This window comes from Narcine bancroftii, chromosome 2 (genome assembly GCF_036971445.1).
Source record: "Narcine bancroftii isolate sNarBan1 chromosome 2, sNarBan1.hap1, whole genome shotgun sequence".
Taxonomy (NCBI): domain Eukaryota; kingdom Metazoa; phylum Chordata; class Chondrichthyes; order Torpediniformes; family Narcinidae; genus Narcine; species Narcine bancroftii.
This window is the reverse complement of record NC_091470.1, coordinates 36,713,754-36,735,112: the sequence shown is the minus strand read 5'-3', so window position 1 is coordinate 36,735,112 and position 21,359 is coordinate 36,713,754. Positions and strand designations below refer to the sequence as shown.

The 21,359-nt window shown below is 36.7% G+C and overlaps 1 protein-coding gene across 2 annotated transcripts in view; it reads left to right on the top strand.

Annotated features, from left to right (window-relative positions):
* Window positions 1–21,359, top strand: part of ppm1aa (protein phosphatase, Mg2+/Mn2+ dependent, 1Aa) — a 43,259-nt gene that overhangs the window by 12,312 nt on the left and 9,588 nt on the right. For both annotated transcript variants that reach the window (XM_069916296.1, XM_069916295.1), the window contains exons 2-4: window positions 5,933–6,790; window positions 11,290–11,407; window positions 16,306–16,417. In XM_069916296.1, coding sequence (XP_069772397.1) covers window positions 5,954–6,790; window positions 11,290–11,407; window positions 16,306–16,417 — 1,067 coding nt within the window. In that variant the 5' untranslated portion in view covers window positions 5,933–5,953. The remainder of the gene's footprint in view (window positions 1–5,932; window positions 6,791–11,289; window positions 11,408–16,305; window positions 16,418–21,359) is intronic.

The following is a 21,359-nucleotide window of genomic DNA, read 5'->3' as shown; positions in this document are numbered from 1 at the left end:
ATGATGCTGAACCAAGCCATGAAAGACCCCAACAATGAAGACGCTGTTTACATCCGGTACCGCACGGATGGCAGTCTCTTCAATCTGAGGCGCCTGCAAGCTCACACCAAGACACAAGAGAAACTTGTCCGTGAACTACTCTTTGCAGACGATGCCGCTTTAGTTGCCCATTCAGAGCCAGCTCTTCAGCGCTTGATGTCCTGCTTTGCGGAAACTGCCAAAATGTTTGGCCTGGAAGTCAGCCTGAAGAAAACTGAGGTCCTCCATCAGCCAGCTCCCCACCATGACTACCAGTCCCCCCACATCTCCATCGGGCACACAAAACTCAAAATGGTCAACCAGTTTACCTATCTCGGCTGCACCATTTCATCAGATGCAAGGATCGACAATGAGATAGACAACAGACTCGCCTATTATATTAAAGTCTCTTATACTGATACTTTAAGGAGAAGGGAATGTCAGAGCTTCAATTTAATATTAACACCCATATTTTGTAAATAAGGGCTCCATATCTTCCAAAATATATATTTGTCTCTTAAATTATAAGTAATTTTCTCAAGTAGTATACAACTCCAGACTTTAACATGGCATCTTTTTAAACCCAAATCTGTATCAGACTTCCAAGTTATGGCAATATATTTTCTTGCTATTGCTAAAGCAATTTGAACAAACTTCATTCAATTTCAACTTAAGTTCAATATTCTTAATATCACTCAATAAAAATAACATTGGATCCTGTGGGAATTTAATCCCCATTATTCATTCCAATAAAAGTTTAACTTTAGGACACTGCCAAGTAGAATGCAAAAATGTACCAATTTCGTGTCCACATCTAAAACATAAATCCAAAAGAGTTTGATTCAATTTTTTAAAACTCTATATGGTGTTAAATATAACCGATGAATAAAATTGTATTGCACTATTCTATATCTCACATTTATTGTACTTTTCATATTTTCTCTACATATCCCAATCCAATCTCGTTCATCTATTTGTTTAGTCAAATCTACTTCCCATTTTTGTCTACAATTATGAAGCCCTATTTTTTGGGCTTTCATTTGTATTAGCTTATACATAATTGAAATAAATTTCTTTATATTTCCATTGTGTAACAATAATTCTAATTCCATCTCTATTGGTAGTAATGGCTTGTGACCATAATTTTCATGTAAAAATGTCATAACTTGATAATAACAAAATCTAGTATTTTCAAGTCTCCTTCATCTATTAAAATAAATCTGTTCCCCGCTTCAAAAAACATCTTCAATCTTCTTAATTCCCTGACACTGCCAAATCTTAAAAAATTTATTTCCCATGCAAAACAGAATCAATCTATTCTGAAATAATGGTGTTTTTCCAGATAATAATCCAATTTTTTTATCAACCTTATTCCAAAACTCAATTAAATTCTTCAATATTGGAGTCTCTCTATTCATTGTTAACAATCTTAAATTCCCTTTATAAATACAATCTTGTGGGTTTGGTTCCTCTATTTTACTAAGTTCTATATATACCCAGGCTGAAGTTTTATTTAAATCATAAATTATATTAACAAAACACAACTGGGCAGCTTTATAATAATTCATAAAATTATGGAACTACAAACCTCCTAAATAGTAATTCCAATTTAATTTATCCAAAGAAACTTGCCATCGTTCCATAAAAATTTCCTAAAATAAGCATTGAATTCTTTAAAATTTTTTTGAGTAATTGGAATACTAATCAATTGAAAAAAGAATTAAATTCATGGAAAAACGTTAATCTTTAAACAATTAACTCTACCTATTAAAGTACTAGGTAACATATTCCATCTTTTCAAATCTTCCTTTATTCTTTTTAATAATGGGGAATAATTTAATTTAAATAAATTTTCTAATTCAGCTTCCACCCAAATACCTAAATATTTTATTCTCACATCTGTCCACTTAAAATCAATGACCTTCTTACAATTTGTATAATAAAGGCATACTTTCACTTCTTTCCCCAATTAATTTTATAACTAGATAAATTAAAGTTTGCACAATGAATTTAACGGGTCTGTTAAATAAATCAAAACTCCACCCACAAACAAACTTATTTTATGTTCTTCCTGATTCATTTTAATACCTTTTTTTCAAAAAATCCTGTCCTATTAATTCAGCAAAGGGTTCAATTGCTAAAACAAATAAAGCAAGCGAATGGACAACCTTGTCTACTTGATCTAGTCAGTCAAAAAGTTGATGAAATTTGACCATTAGTCACTACTTTCACAGTAAGGTTCTTGTATATTATTTTAATCTGATCAATAAATATTGACCCTAACCCAAATATCTCTGACTTTATAAAGAAAATCCCATTCTAATCTATCAAATGCTTTTTCTGAATCTAAAACCACTGCATCATTTAAATTGCCTCTCTTTTGAACTAAATGTATTAAACTAATCAGCTTTGCCATATTATCTGCAAATTTCCTATTTTTAACAAATCCAGTTTGATCTATATGTATTAACTTCAGTAGATATTTTATCAATCTGTTTGCTAATACTTTAATGAATATCTTATAATTAGCATTTTATAATGAAATTGGTCTATATGAAGCTCTTTCATATAATAGTTGCTGTTTAAAAAAGGATCCAGAAGAGGATGTTTCCAATGCTTGATTTAATACCTTCATAAATGGAGGTATCAAAAGATCCTTAATTTTTTTTATAAAACTCTATAGGAAACCCATCTTTCCCCCCCCCCCCCCAGTGACTTACTATGTTGTAATGAACTCATTACTTCAATAATCTCCTTTGCTGTAAAAGGAAAATTCAAATCATTTTTTGCTCTTGAGCATTCAAACTAGGCAAATCTATTTGAGATAAAAAAATTATTAATCTTATTTTCATCCTGAATTGATTCTGATTTTTATAATTGAGAATTAAAAAAAACATTCGCCCCAGAATGTTTTTTAACTGCATTAATTGTTCTGTGTGCCTCTTTTGCTTTTAATTGCCAGGCTAATTGTGAGCCCTTTCTCCAAATTCATAATATTTCTGTTTTGTTTTATGAATTAATTTCTCAGTTCTATATGTCTGAATAATATTAAATTGAATTTTTTTATTTATTAATTGTCTCTTCTTCAGAAGATTTATTTTGCAACTCTTCCAATTCTCTTATATCTTGTTCCAACTGATTAATCTCTTTCAAATAATCTTCCATAATTTTAACTGAATAATTAATAATCTGTTCCCTCAAATAAGATTTAAGGGCTTCCCATATAACAAATTTATTCTCTACTGAATTAGAATTTATATTAAAAAAATTGAATTTGTTTTCTTAAAAATCAAAAAAGTCCACTCTTTTTAACAACATAGTATTAATCCTCCATATATATGGTGAAAGTCATTTATCAGGCATTGTACATACTATTAAAAGTGGAAAATAATCTGATAAAATTTTGGATTTATATTGAACAAAATTAATTCTTCCCTGTAACTGTAGAAATTAGAAAAAAAAAATATTTTCTTGAATAAGAGTCATGTCTATTGGGAATAAAGAGAATAATATTTCTCCTTAAGATTTAACGTGCCAAATATCTATTAAATTCAGTTCCTTCATCAAACTCGATGTAATTTTAGCCATTTTAGTTGTTGTTACCAATTTAGTTGATTTATCCAATAAGAAATGGCCATCTCAAACTCCTGGTTTCAAGCATTTCAACTCTTTTTCCCATTCCCTTACTGACCTTAGCTTTCTCCACTTTCTCAATATGAGGCCCAACGTAAACGAGAGGAATAACACCTCATGTTCCACTTGGTCAGTCCACAGTGCAATCTCAGGAATATTGAAATTTATAATTTTAGATAACATCCCTCTCTTTCTGAGCTACTTCCATTCTTTCTGCTTTCCCATACATCCTCACCCTGCCCCCTCCACCCCATTCTCATCTCCCTCTTTGGTTCCATTCTCTTCCACCCACAGTTCTTCCAGTGGATTTTCCACCCCTCTCCTCCTCGATTTCCTCAATCTCTCATTGTTACCACTATTGTCACCACTTCTTATCAGAATATTATCATTCGCAGTGAAATAGGAAAGTATAGACGCTGTGATTGTAGTAAAAATACAGAAATGCTGGAGGAACTCTTAGGAGGTAAAAATATATTACCGATGTTTTGAGCCTGAGCCCTTCTTCAAGGTATGGAAAAGGCAGGTAGCGTGTGAATAAAAGAAATAGTAGGGGGAGGAACAGTCCAACAGACAAAAGATGGTAAATGGATATGGAGAAGAGACCAGGAGAAAGGAAAGATAACAATTGATACAGGAGGATGGGGTGGGGGTGAGAGGGTTAGACTCCGTGACTGCAGAACTGAGGTAAAGGAGACAGAGGGAGCAGGGAAGAGATAGGGATAAAACTACAGAAAAGGAGGTTTAGGGGGAGAGGGGTGGTGGGTAACGGAAACAGGAGAAGTCAATATTAATGCCATGCGGTTGGAGGGTGCCCAGATGGAATATGAGGTGTTGTTCTTCCAATTTGTGGGAGGTCTCAGTCTGGCAGTGCACGAGTCCATGGACAGACATGTCAACAAGGGAATAAAATGGGGAAATAAAATGGGTGGCCACTGGGAGATCCATGCTATTGCGGCGGACAGAGCCGAAGTCCGCAACAAAGCCTCTCCCAGTCTGTGCCTAATCTCTCCGATGTGAAGACCACAATGGGAGCACTGGATGCAACAGATGACCCTTCCAGATACACAAGTGAAGTGCTGTTTTGCTTGGAAGGACTGTTTAGGGCCCCGAATGGTGGTGAGGGAGGAGGTTTGGATGCAAATGGAGCATCTCCTGTGGTCACGGGTAGATGCCACAGGGACAATTAGTGGGGAGGGTAGAATGGGTGAGGGAGACACAGAAGTACTCTTCTCTGTGGCAGGCGGAGAAGGGAAGAGAGGGGAATATGTGTCTGGTGGTGTGATCACATAGTAGGTGATGGAAATGGTAGAGTAGGATGCGTTGGGCATGGAGGTTGGTGGAGTGGTTGGTGAGGACAAGGGGAATTCTGTCCTTGTTGCACATGAGGGCAAAGGGGGCCAGGGCAGATGTAAGGGTAATGGAAGATATGCAGGTGAGGGCTGTTGATAGTGGTGGAGGGAAAGTCATGTTGTTTGAAGAAGGAGGACATCTCTGGTGACTGGGAGATGGCTTAGTTGAGCACCTTGGCCCTGTCCGCCGCACTAGCATGGCTCTCCCAGTGGCCACCTATTTATAATTCCCATCTTATTCCCTTGCTGACATGTCAGTCCATGATCTCCTGGACAACAGACTGAGACCACCCACAAATTAGAAGTACAACAATTCATTTTCTGTCTGGGCACCCTCCAATCAGATGGCATTAACATTGACTTCTCTGGTTTCCATTAAATCCCCCCTCCTCCATCTTTCTTTGTTCCTCTGACTCCTTTCCTCTAGTTCTCTCTCTCTTTTTCCCTCTGGTCTCCTTTCACATAGCCAAAATCAATTCTCACCTTTCCTCTTATAATATCCAATTATGAACACCTTTTCTTTGTTGGTCTGGACTCCTCCTCCTCTTCCCTCTTTCTCTCCAGTCTTTATTTAGATGTCTGCCTGCTTTCTGCTTATACCTTGAAGAGTGCTCAGGCCCGAAACATCAGTAATATATCTTTCACCTCCTATGGATGCTGCGAGACTGGCTGAGTTCTTCCAGCATTTACTGTGCGATTTTACTACAATCACAGCATCTGCAGACTTCTGTTCTTCACTCCATTTGATCAGAAGTGTTCTCCATATTTAAAAAAAAAGTTGACAGTTTGTTAAACATTGCTTTGAAGTATTGTGTTCATTAATTATTCACTACATGTAACTATACTGGAGATTACATACACTCTGGTTTTTTTCAAATGCATTATTTGAATGTCCAGAAAACTGAAAAAATATTTGTTTACTTTTTCTTCAGGGCTGAGCATATTGTGGAAAAATGGGAGCTTTTCTGGATAAACCAAAGATGGAAAAACACAATGCTCGTGGTGAAGGGAACAATCTGCATTATGGACTGAGCAGCATGCAAGGTTGGCGAATTGAGATGGAAGATGCGCACACCGCTGTCATTGGCCTACCACATGGACTTGACACGTGGTCATTCTTTGCAGTGTATGATGGACATGCTGGATCCCAAGTTGCTAAATATTGCTGTGAACATTTGCTGGATCATATCACGAGCACCCAAGATTTCAAAGTCACCGATGGTCTGATGGAGCCTTCTGTGGAAAAAGTGAAGAGTGGAATTCGTACAGGTTTTCTGCAGATAGATGAACACATGCGAACAATCTCTGAGAAGAGGCATGGCTCAGACAGGAGTGGGTCAACGGCAGTGGGTGTCATGGTATCACCCAAGCATATTTACTTCATCAATTGTGGAGATTCACGAGGATTACTCTGCAGAAATGGACAGGTTCATTTCTTTACGCAAGATCACAAACCGAGTAATCCACTGGAGAAAGAGCGCATCCAGAATGCTGGTGGCTCAGTGATGATTCAGCGTGTGAATGGTTCCCTTGCTGTTTCAAGAGCTCTTGGAGATTTTGACTACAAGTGTGTGCATGGGAAGGGACCAACAGAGCAGCTTGTCTCACCAGAACCTGAGGTTTATGAAATCGAGAGAAGGGACGATGACCACTTTATTATCCTGGCATGTGATGGGATTTGGGATGTCATGGGAAATGAAGAGATCTGTGATTTTGTTAAATCCAGACTAGAAGTCAGTGATGACCTTGAGAAAGTTTGTAACCAGATTGTTGACACTTGCTTGTACAAGGTATTTTGTTTATCCTTTCCAATTTTATTAAGGTTGACTATTTTCTACTATTCTTTTGCTTTTGTTAAAAATGGTCTTCAAAGTAAAGCATGCTATTGTTAATGAATTTCATCAAGCCATAAGAATGTCCAACAGTTACATATACAGGGCCCTCCATAATGTTTTGGACAGACACATTTTTCCTTTATTTGACCCTGGGCTCCAGTTTTAAATTTGTAATCAAACAATTCACATGTAATTAAAGTGCACATTCCAGATTTTATTCAAGGTTATTTATATGCATTTTGGTTTTACCATATAGAAATTACAACACTCTTTATATATAGTCCCCTCCTTTCAGGACACCAGAATGTTTGGGACATTTGGTGTTTGTGAGTACTCTAAAATTCCCAAAAACTCTTCAGGAGGCTGGTTTGTACATGCCAATGACTACTATCTGCAGAAGACTTCATGAATACAGAGGCTACACTGCAAGATGCAAACCATGGCAAAGGCTGTTTTGGATCTGGGGCAGTTCCTGCACGCCTCCGCACTTTGCTCTTGTCATCACTCAGATACAGGTTATCTTGTCTCTTCTGTTCACAAGATCTTTTTCCAAAATTCTGCAGGCTCTTTTAAATACAGGTATGTGCTGCTTAGCATCCATGATATGTTCTGTGAAATTGGGCATTTTGCCATGTGGATGTTGTGCGAACACCATATTACTGTATATACTTAGCAAAGTTATATGGGAGACTGAACTTGCGCTAAATTAAACTGTTTAATTTTTTTTCTCCCTTTTATGTAAACACTTTCTGAGCCTTTATCACACACAATTTAACAAAGAGGATCAGGATCATCCACATCACAGTTCTCAATTTCATTATCGAGTTCCACTGGAGAAGTTTCAGGTTGAATAACTCCATTGAGGAACTGTCACTCTGTAATGCATGAAGGACCTAGTTGAGGCTTTTCTTGGTGAGGCGTTGGTTTCTTCAGGAATATGTCCAATGTTGTTTTCTTAGTTTGATTTTTCTTCATAAATCTCTTTATATGCAGCAAACACTGCATGAGCGTTCCTCTCTCTCAGTGAAAGCGTTCAGTGTTTTGGCACATTTCTTCAGCAAACTGTTAAGGTCTGCAAGGAATTTGGCGAACCCCTTAACAATGAACCTTTTCTGCACCTGTTTCTCTTCTGCTGTTTCCTTTTCCCTTGACTCTTCAGCTACTTGCTCTTGCTCTACCAACTTTTCTTTTGTTAGTTCCTCAGGAATGACCTTTGGGAGTTCTTCAATGTCCTCATCACCTATATCTAGGTTCAGGTTGTTGTTTACCATGTCAACAACAGTATTTTTTTCCATATGCCATTCATGCACTCTTTAATCACATCATCCTAGGCCCAAGCAAGATTCTTTATGCAGTAGAAAATATTGTGCTCCTTCCAGAAGTGCATCAGTGTCTTGCCAGTGTCATCAGTTACAGCAGTAGCCTGAGCAAAAGTCCTCCTCAGGTCATAGACCTTGAATGCTGCAATAACCCCTTGGTCCATTGGCTGGATTAAAGTGGTGGGAGGAACACCACTTTGACGTTGGGGGTGAAGTCACCAATGAAAGGAGGATGTCGTGGAGCATTGTCTACAATTAGCAAAATCTTGAAAGGTATGCCTTCTAAGCAGTACTTCTCCATTTCACTGGCATAGCAATTGAGAAGGGCATCTTGAAACAGCATTTGTGTCCATCCAGGACTTTTTATTGCTCCTGTAATAAATCGGTATGGTTTGTTTGTTAATGTTCTTTAAAGCTCTGGGGTTTTCACTATGCCAAATAAGAAATGGCTTTAACTTGTAGTCAGCAACATTGCCTCCTATCAATGCTATCATTCTTTTTAAAAGCCTTGAAGCCTGGCATTGACTTGGCCTCCTTATTGGTGAAGGTCCTTTCAGGCATTCGCTTCCAAAATAAGGAGATTTGTCCAATTTTAAAATTTGCTGGGACAAATAACCTCCCTCTACAATTAGTTTATCTAAGGTTTCAACAAATTCTTTTGCTGCCTTTGCATCAGCCCTCGCAGACTCACCACTCACTTTCACATTATGCAGTGAAAAATGTTGTTTGAAGCGCCTGAACCCCCCCCCCAGAGCTAGGACTAAACTCGATATCATAATCTGGTCCTGCTTTTTCTTTATGCATCTGGTACAAATTTTGTGCCTTAGCAGTGATCGTCAATGTATTGAAAAGGACTCGCTTTTGTGTTTGGTCCTCAATCCATTAGTAATTTCTCCATATCTGATATAGGTCCCTCTCACATTTTCATTAGCCTTGTAGCTTTCAGTGGAGCCAATCCTTTAACAGGTTGGAGAATTTTTTCTTTATTTTTGAGGATCCTCGTGGTTGTCGAGTGTGACATGCCTAAATTGCGAGCAACTACATTCACTGTTTTTCCACCTTTGTTGTTCAATAACCTTTTGTTTCACTTCCAGATCGATATTTCTCCTTTGTCGCTTGTTGCTGCTATCATTAGCACTGGTTTTGCTGCGTTTGGGGGCTATGATGGAAAGTACAGTACAGAACCTATATACATAAGCCTTTGTATACAAAAGACATGAGATACACGTGTGTGGGAAGTTGTTGCATATGTCCAGTTATGTTCGCTCCATTTTCTGATCAGGATTTCTGAATTCTATTATAATTTTATGGGACCACAGACAATGGATGTTGCCTGAACGGATGTTAAGTGGTGCATACCTGTAATTCTTGGAAAACTGTAATCTAGCAATCCTTTTTGTGGCTAGCTTGTGGTTTGCATCTTGCAATCTAGCCTCTGTATTTCTGTTCATAATGTTTTATGCAGACAGTAGCCATCAATATATCCACACCTGCTTCCTGAAGAGTGTTTCTCATCTGTCAGGCATAGGTTTGGGGATTTTTCTTCATTATGATGAGTATTCTTCCGCCATCATCATTGGGGGTCTTCCTTGGATTACCAGTCCCTTTGCGATTACTGAGCTCATCAGTACACTCGCTGTCCTTCATGATGTTCCAAACTATCAATTTTGGGTGATGTCTCTTACTGTTCTTGTTTTTCAGCCTCATAACGGCTCATTTGACAATGGAATCTTTCTTTGAGTTACAAGCCCATAAGTAATTTTAACCACCTGGTTTGATACTTACTACCCAAACAGAGATAAAATTTTGCAGGTGAAGGAATGGGCAGGTACAGTGCTCTCCATAATGTTTGGACATTGAGATAGGAACATGGTTGGAAATGGTTTACAAGGATGTGGACCAAGTGCAGGCAAATGTGACTAACTCAGGAAGGCAAGTGAATTGGCATGGATGTGTTGGGCCAAAAAACCTGTTTCTGTGCTGTATAAATCTATTGACATTTTCCCACAGATAATTGCTGTAAGGAGAACTTGGCAGTATCCTGGCTTCAAGCTTGATCTGGTCATTCGCGTAGAACTGAGCAAAGTCGGCAAAATGCTGGGACAGGGTGTAATTTTGCACAGAGGCCGGCATTCCTAGACCAAAAGAGGCGGGTTGCGGTAAACAGCGTCAGGGCCATCTGTGTTATAAAACTTGTGCGTCTGACTTCTCCATCTACAAAACTAATGGTGCAGCTTAAAGCAATAATGCTACTAGTTGTAAATATCGTTAGAGTGCCAGCAAATTTCATGATTCTGAATCCCGACTGTTGCCTCAGTAGTTAGCATTTCACGCTGAAACGTCACAAACGTGTCATCGCAGCATCATCTTCCATACCCGAGCTGGTCCTGGAATGAGGTCATCAGCTTTCAGAGCGCAGCGTTCCAGGGCTGTGATTTGGTTCGCTGGCGGAAAAACGCCGGCACAGAAATGACCCCACCCACCCCCATTCCAGGTCAGCATTTTTCAGACTGGAGTCAAAAATGTCCCCAAATGAAACAGCTGTCTGATAATGTCCTTATGACTCTTAAACTCCACTATTTTGATGCAATTTGGCCTTCAGTGGTGACCAGCAGATTATCTGGACTCTTGTATGTTGTTCCTATTAATAGTTAAACTAAAGTTTTGGAGGTCAATGGAAATACCATTGACCAGTATGTTTTTGAAATTAATTTTAACATTCTTCTTAAAAAAAAAGAAATCAAAAGATTCTCAGTGACAGTCATCAATCCTTTACTATGTGTGCCCTTTTCATGATGTTTGCCATTATAAATTTCCAGATTATTGTTTAACGTACTTCAAAGAAATAGAAGGACCTGGAAGTTTATTAAATGTGAAAACCTTTTTCAGCTGGGCTCTCCTTGGTTACATTTCCAAACTGGTTCTGTGATTTTTAAACGATAGCCAAGAGCTAAGAGGCAATTATGCTCCATGTTCTGCAGCCGTACAATGGCTCTCACCATATTTTTTTAAAGTAGCAAAAATGAGTAGTTGGATATCTTTATAGATTTCACAACAAGAATTATAATGATTCAAGGATTTAATATATTCTTATTTAATTGTATGACTGAGATTTTTCTTCCCGCTTCAAAACAGGGGAGTCGAGACAACATGAGTGTCGTATTGATTTGCTTTCCAAATGCACCAAAAGTGTCACCAGAAGCAGTGAAAAGAGAAGCAGAGTTGGACAAACATCTGGAGAACAAAGTGGAAGGTGGAGCATCTAAAAAAAACACTTGATGCTAAGTAAAATAATTTTAAAAAGGAAGTAAATTGTGTTAACCCTCTAAGTTCTTTCATATGAACTGGCAACTAAATTTTATAAATCTTTTATTTTCTGTAACTTCTTGATGAACTTAACTGATTCTTCAATATAATACTTGATGCTATGCTTAGTATCTGAAACATTTTATTAAAATACTGTACATATTAAAAATTGTACTTTTGTAAAACTTTGTGCTATCATACACACCTGAGCTTAGAGGGATAACTTTCAGTTATTACTATTAAGTTGAAGTTTTTCATTACATATCATGTAGAGTTGTCAGTGTAATTACTACTTTATATTAGCACTTGACGGTTCAGTTGTGGACACCATTTCACTTGCAGGACAATTTTGATGGTTATCAATATGTTTCATGCATTTGTGGTTATGCTTTTTGTCCATAGGAAGGAATGCTGCTAGTGTGATTAATTGCTGTAGTTTGCTCAGGTTTTTGAAGGCTGTCATTGTTACAATGTAGCTGTGCCCCGGAAGTGTTGCTGCTTTGGTTCTATTGACTACCAAAAATCGACTATCTCTTATTTTTGTATTTAATTGTATAATGTTCTATCTAAAAAGTTGCACAAGGTCAAAACTGAACTTTCTCTTTCTAAAAGAATGTTAAACAGTAAGTGAGGCACCCTGGGCAAATGTCTACAATTTTTAAAAGAGAGCTTTGCCCTTGTTCTAAGTTTTCAACTCTTCGAATTCACTACATGTGATTTCTGATGTTCTTTTGAACAGGAAAACTGTTCTCCCACTCATTTGTTGTGGCCCATTTTATTTTAATAGAATTGTTACAAATAGTTTGTCAGCTTCATTTTGTTCATACTTAAAACAGAGTAGATCAAAATGAAAATATGAGACCTTGATTGCTACAGCTGTAAAGTCCAAGTTTGAACAATGTACTGTTGAGAGAAAGATAAAATTAACAAGATACACAGTAATCCTCATCATTGCAGATAAAGGAAATTCCATGGAAGGCTAAAGTCTGATATTATAGCAGTTACAGCTTGCTATGAAAAATGAAAGTATAATTTTGATATGCATATATGACTGCCACAAATAATATGCCTTCATCAAAATTCAAAGTAGCTTTTTGACCATTCCAACATTAATATATGATTTTTCTCCTGCTTGTGGTTAAGCTTACTTGAATGTGCATTTATCAGTCATGCCAGTGTAAATTCTGTTTTCCAAAAAAAAACTCTGCAAACACATGGATCTGTTGACTTGGTCTAAACAGGAGGTGAATATTTTTATTACCAGGTAATAGCCACATTCTGATTGTTTGTGTTAGCGTATCATTAAGCCATTACATCTCCCTATGAGGCTTTAAAGACAATTTATGCTCGTAAGCAGTTATTATTAACTAGTCAACAATTTTCCATTGTTTTTATTACATTTAAAAATAGTTTCATATAATATTGAATAAAATACAAGTAGTTTTGAATACCTGTCTATATTACATTAGGTTCAAAGAGAAATGAAATGAACTACATTAGTGATTTCAGGATTGCTTACTGGTTAGAGATTTCATTTTCTCATGTCTCATTATTGTGCACAGACACGCATTCTGTCAGCTATTTGATTGCAAACAGCTGGCTGAAGAAACAAAACATGATTAGCCAAAATAGCTGAGTTTTTATTTAAAAGAATTGGCCATACATTGGTGCAAAGTGTTATAAAGTAGTTTTTCCATTTAAATTTACAGCAAAAATTTTGCCCAGGTTGCTGATATTAAAAAAAACCTCTGATTTAACAAGCTTAAATGATCTGAATCAAGTAATGCTAGTAATGTATTTTATTTTACAATGTTTGGATTAATGAGAAAGAAATGGCATCTTTTTTTCCTTTTAAGTAGCTTTTGAGCTACAGTTAAAATTTTCCACAGTGTTGCAAATGGATCGCTGTGATATATGTTAAATATTGAACTTGCTCTGGTCATGTTGTGGAGCTGTCCTTTTTAGTGAATATTCATGGTGGATTGATACAGTAAAACTCTGAATATACAACATCAGATTTTTTTGAAAAGCTTGACGTTAAATTAAAATTGAGACGTACAGCACAATGACAAGTCATTTCGGCCATGAGACTGTGCCACCCAATTTACCTACACCCCCTGGTATGATTTGAACGGTGGGAGGAAACTGGACCCCTTGGGAAAACCCACGCAGACACTGGGAGAACATACATACTCCTTACAGTGCAGGATTCGAATCCCGGTCCCGGATCACTGGCATTGTAAGGGCGTTGCGTTCAGCATCTGCTCTTTGTGGTTTTGTTTGTCACGCTCTCTCAAAAAATCGCTTGGGCCAAGTTCCTCTGAGGTTTACTGAAAAAAAAAGTTATTTGGAACCTAAAGAAAGTGGGAATGTGGGGTTTTGGGTATTAATAGAAATTGCATTCAAATAACACCAAAGATTTGCCTGTTTGGCACCACCTAAGGGCTGATAGATGTTGGATTGTTGGAGTTTTACTATATTACTGAAACAAATGAAAGAGGGGGGCACGATAATGATTTGATCCATCATAGAATTTGAAGGTTGTTTATAATATGATTTCAATTTGCAACCTTTGAGTTGATGTCTATATGAAACTGTTACCTGATGAGAATTGTGATTAAACTGACATCTATACTGAATGTGTGAATTGAATTAAGTATGAAATAGCCCAAAGATCAGATTTATTATTAGTTTGACTTTTACCTCTAAAATATACCTTCAAAATTGATTGGAAAGTCCTGTACAATGTTTGTTAGTGAACAAGAGATTCAAATAACTGGGACTAGGGAATATGTCCATATGTTTGTGTGTGTTGGTCTCGTTCAGTGAGAGGTCAGTGAAACATGTTCATACAAGCCATAATTTAATTTTTAAATATTTTGAATTGAAACAAAAATGGTTTTATTGGTGATGCTTTGTAAAATTATAGCACTGTAAATCTCCAAGAAATTGAATTTTAATGCAGGTTACAACATATTTGCAAATATTAGTTATCCTTATCTTTCTTTGATAAATAACTTAAATGTAACAGCTGATCAGAAGATTAAGCCTATTTAATTACATAAAGATGGTGTGATAACTACTGGGAACTGATGATTAAAAAAAATAAGCTGAATGTTATAAGCAAATTATGAATAGAAATGTGCATTTAAGGTCGATAACAGAATGCAGTTGTACGATATAAAGTGATGTCGAATGCATGCTGATAGTAGTTGCATTGCATTGTTTCAGTTATGTATATTTATAAGTTGATTATTGTTCTATAATGCCTAAATATTGTATAGATTTATATTTTGTGTATTTTAATTTAACTGAATTTCATGTCAAGTCCTTCTGCTGATGCCTAATGGCAAATTTTAAAAAAAATCATCCAAATTATGAAGCCAGCTAATCAGGTGACTTGATTCAATTATTTAATTCCATCTCTTTATCCTGGATACAGCTTAAATTGGAAATGTGATATTTTGTTTTTCCAGCAGAACACTGTGCAGTTGTTATACAGTTAATGTTTAGAGAGGAATTTAAATTATAGGAATAGGGGTACAATTGATGATCAGATTAATGTTACTGATGCCTATCAGGCTACAAGTTTCCCTCTTTTAGTTTTATTCATTTATGTTTGTCTTCCTTTTCCCGGGGTCTCCTCTGATTGTAAGGAATAAAGGTTGTGTGTGGGAACATTGCATATTTTAATCATTGAATTAAGCCCATTTAAAAAAAAATTCATTGTATAATGTGCTTTATAGCAGGTAATTTAATGGTATATTTTCTTAAGTGACATTTCAGGAAATATTGAAGGATACAATATGTTGGCACTCGACAGATGGATAGAAGCAATAGACATATACAGAGGAACAAATAAAGTTATAAAAGTTTGCTAAAATGAATACTTGTTGTATTGGAGTTTTATTCTGTGACAGCATCAGTTCATCTCCCTTGCCTGTACCTACGTAATGGGTAACAAGCAGTTTATTTGACTTTTTTATAGATGAGATGCTGAACTGTCATTTTGTCTCAACATTTCAATCAAATGAGACTTTAAGAATTTAAGAAAGTATTTACAGACTTATGCTGTGACAAAGAAGTGATTAATGTATTGTAGTCACTTGCTTAATGTTTGCACACAAACTTCAACAAGATGAGATCATCTTATATAGAAATCAAGCAGTTTAGTTATTGTTCAAAATTTAGGGTCAGTAAGTAGCTATAAATCTTTTATTTTTGTATAGTAAATTATTTGCAGGATTAAATACAATATACTGATATGTTAGTCATATGTTAGTCAACATAAAGTTATGTTGAAAAGTTATTCTAATAAAGACTTTTACTGAATCAATTCTGAGAGCTTTGAATTGTTTTATTTGACCAAATTTTAGGAAGTATTCAGAGAATATTTCACAATCTATTTAACAGCTGTTTTAATTCCCACAAGTAAGATTTCTTTGAATCATGATCAATTTTTTTTAACTAAAAGTAGAGCTAATACATATGGTTATGATACATTCGAATCCAAAACCTAGCAGCTTTAATACACTCATTAAAATTTGAATGAATTATTGCATGTGCTCAGGACATTGGTCAGGTTTCAAATTCTTCTCCTATTCTTATGTACATGTTAATAACTGAGTTCTCAAAAATTCATCTGGTATTTATATGCACTAAATATTGCTAATACAAATACATAATGAGAAAGTGCATTAGAATTTTTATGGAGAGTTCACTGATCTTTCATGGTTGCTGCTATGTTGTTTGTATCATAGTTATTTCCAACTTTGATTTTTTTTGATAGACACATAGTTTTAAAATGCATATTCCACTGACCCACAAGTCCTTCTGATTCCCCAGAAATCTTTGAGAAGCAGGGTGCTGAGGGGGTACCAGATGTAGTCCACATGATGCGTGCTTTGTCGTCGGAGAGCATCCCAAACCTCCCACCTGGGGGTGAACTGGCCAGCAAGTGAGTGTCGAATCATGACCTATATTTAAAAATCAAGTTGCGCTGTTGAAGGGAACTTAAAGGGGGCTGCTAATCACATGCAAAGTTTAACTTTCTGTAGTAGCATAAACTCACTGCCTCATCTGGCAGCTACTGAGCAAAGACAGAACTTTGAGCACATCTCAGGAACATTTATAGTGATGACGAATGGATGATCTAAAACAACATATTTGTATAGTAATGGAGTGTTTATTCCCTGTGATTAACAGTCCCATTTTAACCCCTTGCAGTGCCAGAACATTTTATGATTATTTCATTTTGGCATTAATATTAAAAGTTAAATATTAATTCTTAACATTTGTAGATTTTTGATGTATATTGTGGGACAAAATCTTGCATTCACCAATATGTAAAATTTAAGCTCCATATCTTTTCTATCAATGATGGTGGCACATATCACAACAAAAAACTGTAAGTGGTAAATCTGCCTCGCCCGTATGTGATGTCATGTATATACTCAGGCAATAAATCTGAAATCTGAAAAATACTGAAATTCTGACCAAACTGAATGACCTTGGTTTACCAGTTTTTAAGCTTTTATGATTATTATAATTTAAAGCTGCAATATCCTTTTTGCTTCTGCTTCTTGAGCTATTTTAAAGCCAACAATTAAAACCTATTTAACTTTACATCCTCATGTGTTCTTTCAATTAAAATTCCATGCACAACCTTGACAATAGCATCACTGTGGATATAGCAATATAAAGTTCCACAAAAAACATTCTGTAAATATCTGAGAAATTTGTATGCTATATTGACTCCAGTATAATGGAAAAATTCTGTATCATTTAAAATTCATAGAATTCTACAGGTATGTCTTAAAGCAAATTTAGCTAAGGCATTGTTGAACCTTCCATATGCAGGTAGTCCTCAACTTACGTCCGTGTTCTGTTCTGACTGACCGGTCGTATCTCAAAATGGGCGCAAGTCAGAAATTCACTACATCTATTTTATCGTTCGTCAAATACAACATGTTGGTCACCGAGCCCAGCTCTCAAGAGAGGTTGGCCACCCCTGCCATAGGTGCTATTTTCCATAGATAGGCCCCTACTTTCATCCCAAGAGTGTAATTTTAATATTAACATTTTTTTCAGCCATACGCACAGATGTGCGTAAGTTGCATAGGTTATAAGTCAGGGTCAGCCACAAACGAGCCTGCAGCTGACGTGGACTTTTTACCCCCTCCATAAATCTTCGTCCGCGAAGCCAAGCCAAAGAAGTCAGGGACTACCTGTATTTAATCTATCTTGTATATGTTTCAATATAGTATAATTGAGAATATTTCAAACACTATTAGAACATTACTGGCATGGCAGTTAACTTATTGAGAAAGTTGATAGCTTTTGAGAATATAGCATTGAAGCAGCCTAATTTTAATATAGGGAAGTGAGCTACAATGTTTATATCTCATTTAAATAAATTAAGTTGGTGATCAGATAACTGATCTGATCTGATCATTTTCAAATTTGGGTTGACAAAGCCAAATATCAATAAACTCAGGGGCTTTGGGTGAAGAGATCTTCATCTGGTTGTGATGAGTGGTGTTCATTTAAGCAATTCAAGGGAGGAGGTGGCTCCATAATTATCTTTTTTTTAATCAATAATGGTGGCACAAAACACAAAAACAAAAACAAGGCTGAAATATTTGTGATCATCTTCAAGAGGAGATGCACCATTTTAATTTTGATCAACTTGAAATGCCCTATCTGACGATAGGAAATGGATGTCTGCAGTAGATAGAGCAAAAACTGCAGGTCCCAGCAAGATCCTGGCTGTAATGCATGGTCGCGAGTGAGCAGCTCCCCCAGCCTGTTAGAATCTTGACAGCTATCCAACAAAACTGAAAATTATCTGGATAAATCCTGGCTACAGAATAGAGAACAAAAGCATACTGGAGTTAATTAGAGACCTCATTATTCAACTTTCAATCATCAGGAAATTAGAGAGTTTGTATGTTCCTGTCAGGATTACAGAAAAAGTTAACAGGCGTTGGGAACCTTGTTTTTTTTAGGGGTATTGGAGATTTGGTTAAGAAGAGAGATGTCCAACAGGCAGCAAATTAGATACTTGTGGAGTATTTAAAAAATTGCAAGAAAAATGATGACATGAGGTTGCTTTGGCAGTCAAGGTGTGAGAAAATCCTTGGGGCTTCTACAGGTATATTAAGAGGAAAAGGATAGTAATGGAAAAAAATTGGTCCCCTTAAAGCCAGAATGGTTGGTTATGTATGGAGCCAAAAGAAATGTTGGAGATCTTAAATGGATTTTTTTGCATCTGTATTTACTCAGGAAACTGGCACAGAGTCTATGATGTGAGACAAACAAGCAGTGAGGTCATGGAACCTATATAGATTAAAGAGGAGGGATGCTTGCTTTCTTGCGGCCAATAAAGGTGGATAAATCCCTTGGGCCTGACAAGATATTCCTCAGACCATGAGGGAGGCTAGAGTAGAAATTGCAGACACCCTGGCAGATATATTTAATACATCCTTTGACCACAGGTGAGGTGCCAGGGATTTGGAGAGTAGCTCATATTGTTCTGTTGTTTAAAAAAGGCCCTAAAATAATACAGGAAATTATCGGACGGTAAGCCTCACGTCAGTAATGGGTAAGTTATTGGAAGGTGTTCTAAGAGATCGATATACAAGTAGTTGGATAGTCAAGGACTGATTAGAGATGGTAATCATGGCTTTGTGTGTGGTAGGTTATGTTTAACCAATCTTATGGTTTTTTTTTTGAGGAGGTTACCAAAAAAAACTGATGAAGAAAAGGCCATGGATGTTGTTTTAATGGACTTTAGTAAGACCTTTGACAAGATCCCGCATGGGAGGTTAGTCAGGAAGGTTCAGCCTCTCTGTATTCGTAGTGAGGTAGTAAATTGGATTAGACATTGGCTTACAGGATAAGCCAGAGAGTAGTAGTGGATGACTGGGTCTCTAACTGGAGGTTTGTGACTAGCGGTGTGCCTCAAGGATCAGTGCTGGGTCCATTGTTATTTGTCATCTGTATCAATAATCTGGATGATAATGTGGTAAATGAGAACAGCAAGTTTGCAGATGACACAAAGAATGAAATGTAGTGGACTGTGATGAAGGCTTTCAAAGCTTGCAGAGGGATCTGGACCAGCTGGCAGATGGAATTTAATGCAGTAAAGGTATTGTCTTTTAGAAGGACAAACAAAAGTAGGACATACACGGTAAACAGTAGAGCACAGGAGTGCAGTGGAACAGATGGATCTGGGAATATAGATACCTAATTCCCTGAAAGTGGCAACACAGGTAGATGGGTACGTAAAGAGAGCTTTTGGCACATTAGCTTTCATAAATCAAGGTATAGAGTTAGGATTTATGGTAAAGTTGTATATGACTTTGGTTAGGTCAAATTTGGAGTATTGTGTGAAATTTTGGTTCCGTAACTACAGGAAGGATATCAATAAGGTTGAAAAAGTGTCAAGGAGATTTACAAGGATGTTGCCTGGACTTGAAAAATTAAGATACAGGGAAAGGTTAAACAGGTTAAGACTTTATTCCCTGGAATGCAGAAGAAAGAGGGGAGATTTAATAGAGGTATACAAAATTATGATGGGTATAGAAAGTAAATGCAAGTACCCTTTTCCACTGAGGTTAGGTGAGGATATGGATGAAGGGTGAAAAGTTTAAAGGGGAACTTCACGCAGAGAGCAATGGAAGTGTGGAACAGGCTGCCAGCTGAATTACTAAATACGAGGCTTAATTTTGACATTTGAGAAGAAATTGATCAGGTACGTGGACGGGAATGGTATGGAGGGATCTTAGTGCAGATCAGTGGGACTGGGCAGAAAAATAGTTTGAAGGCCTGTTGCTGTGCTCTATCTTCTGTGATTCTCTGGTGATAGAAGCCATCACTGGTGCCATTTACTCACATTGGCACTTCGTTTACATTCCTATGGGATGTTATAGCTCTAGATCTCATTATAATCCTGTTTCAATATATAAAATAAGATATACACTGAAATTTACGTGAGATTTACTTTTCTGGACAATATAGTATCTCAACAACCCATAAAAGTTGGAGTTGATGGTTATTTCCTGGGGATGGGATGGGAGAAGGGTAATAACTGAACATGGAGAACAAGGAAAAGGAAGAGGAATTAAACCATTATTGTGAATTTGCCTTCATTAAAGAGGGGAAAAAAATTAACCTTCACCCATGTCCTCTCGTTTTGTCTCACCCAACTTCAGTGGAAAAGCCTGTTTGCATTTACTCTATCTATACCCCCTTGACATTCAAAGCCATTCCCATTGCCAATTCCCACAATCTATTGGGGATCATGAACCAAAACTGGCTACAAAAGCATTAAAATGGTATTAAAGATGTTACTACGTTATATACCTCCTGACCTTCTCAAGTCTATCATCTGCAAGACCGGACAGAATTATTCTGAGATATTCTCCACTTTAGTAGTTGAAGCCAGCTCCAGCAGCTCTTAAAATTTTAATGGCATCCAGGACAAAACAGGACTTGCACAAAATTTTACAGTCTAAACATTTTGTCCCTACGTCACTTGCACATTCAGCTGCAAAATCTACTAAATTGAGAGCAGCAGCATTCCATTGGTTCTTTAAAAGCAACTGTACCTGCGATCTCTGCAACCTGGAACTGTGAGCCTGCCTGCCACAATGGACCGTCTACAAAATTATTTTCCAGGTCACACAATGATTTGTCTTGGATATTTCTCTGTGCCATTGCACTACATCAAAGTACCAGTATCCTCACTGCATGGACTGTAACAGTTGAAATAGGTTAATTATCTTTTATAAATTACATACTGCCTCCATCACCACTTGCATATTTTATTAATCTCGTGCAATAAATAATTTACTAAAAATAAAGAATGCTCTATTTGACATCAGTGACATTCTGTG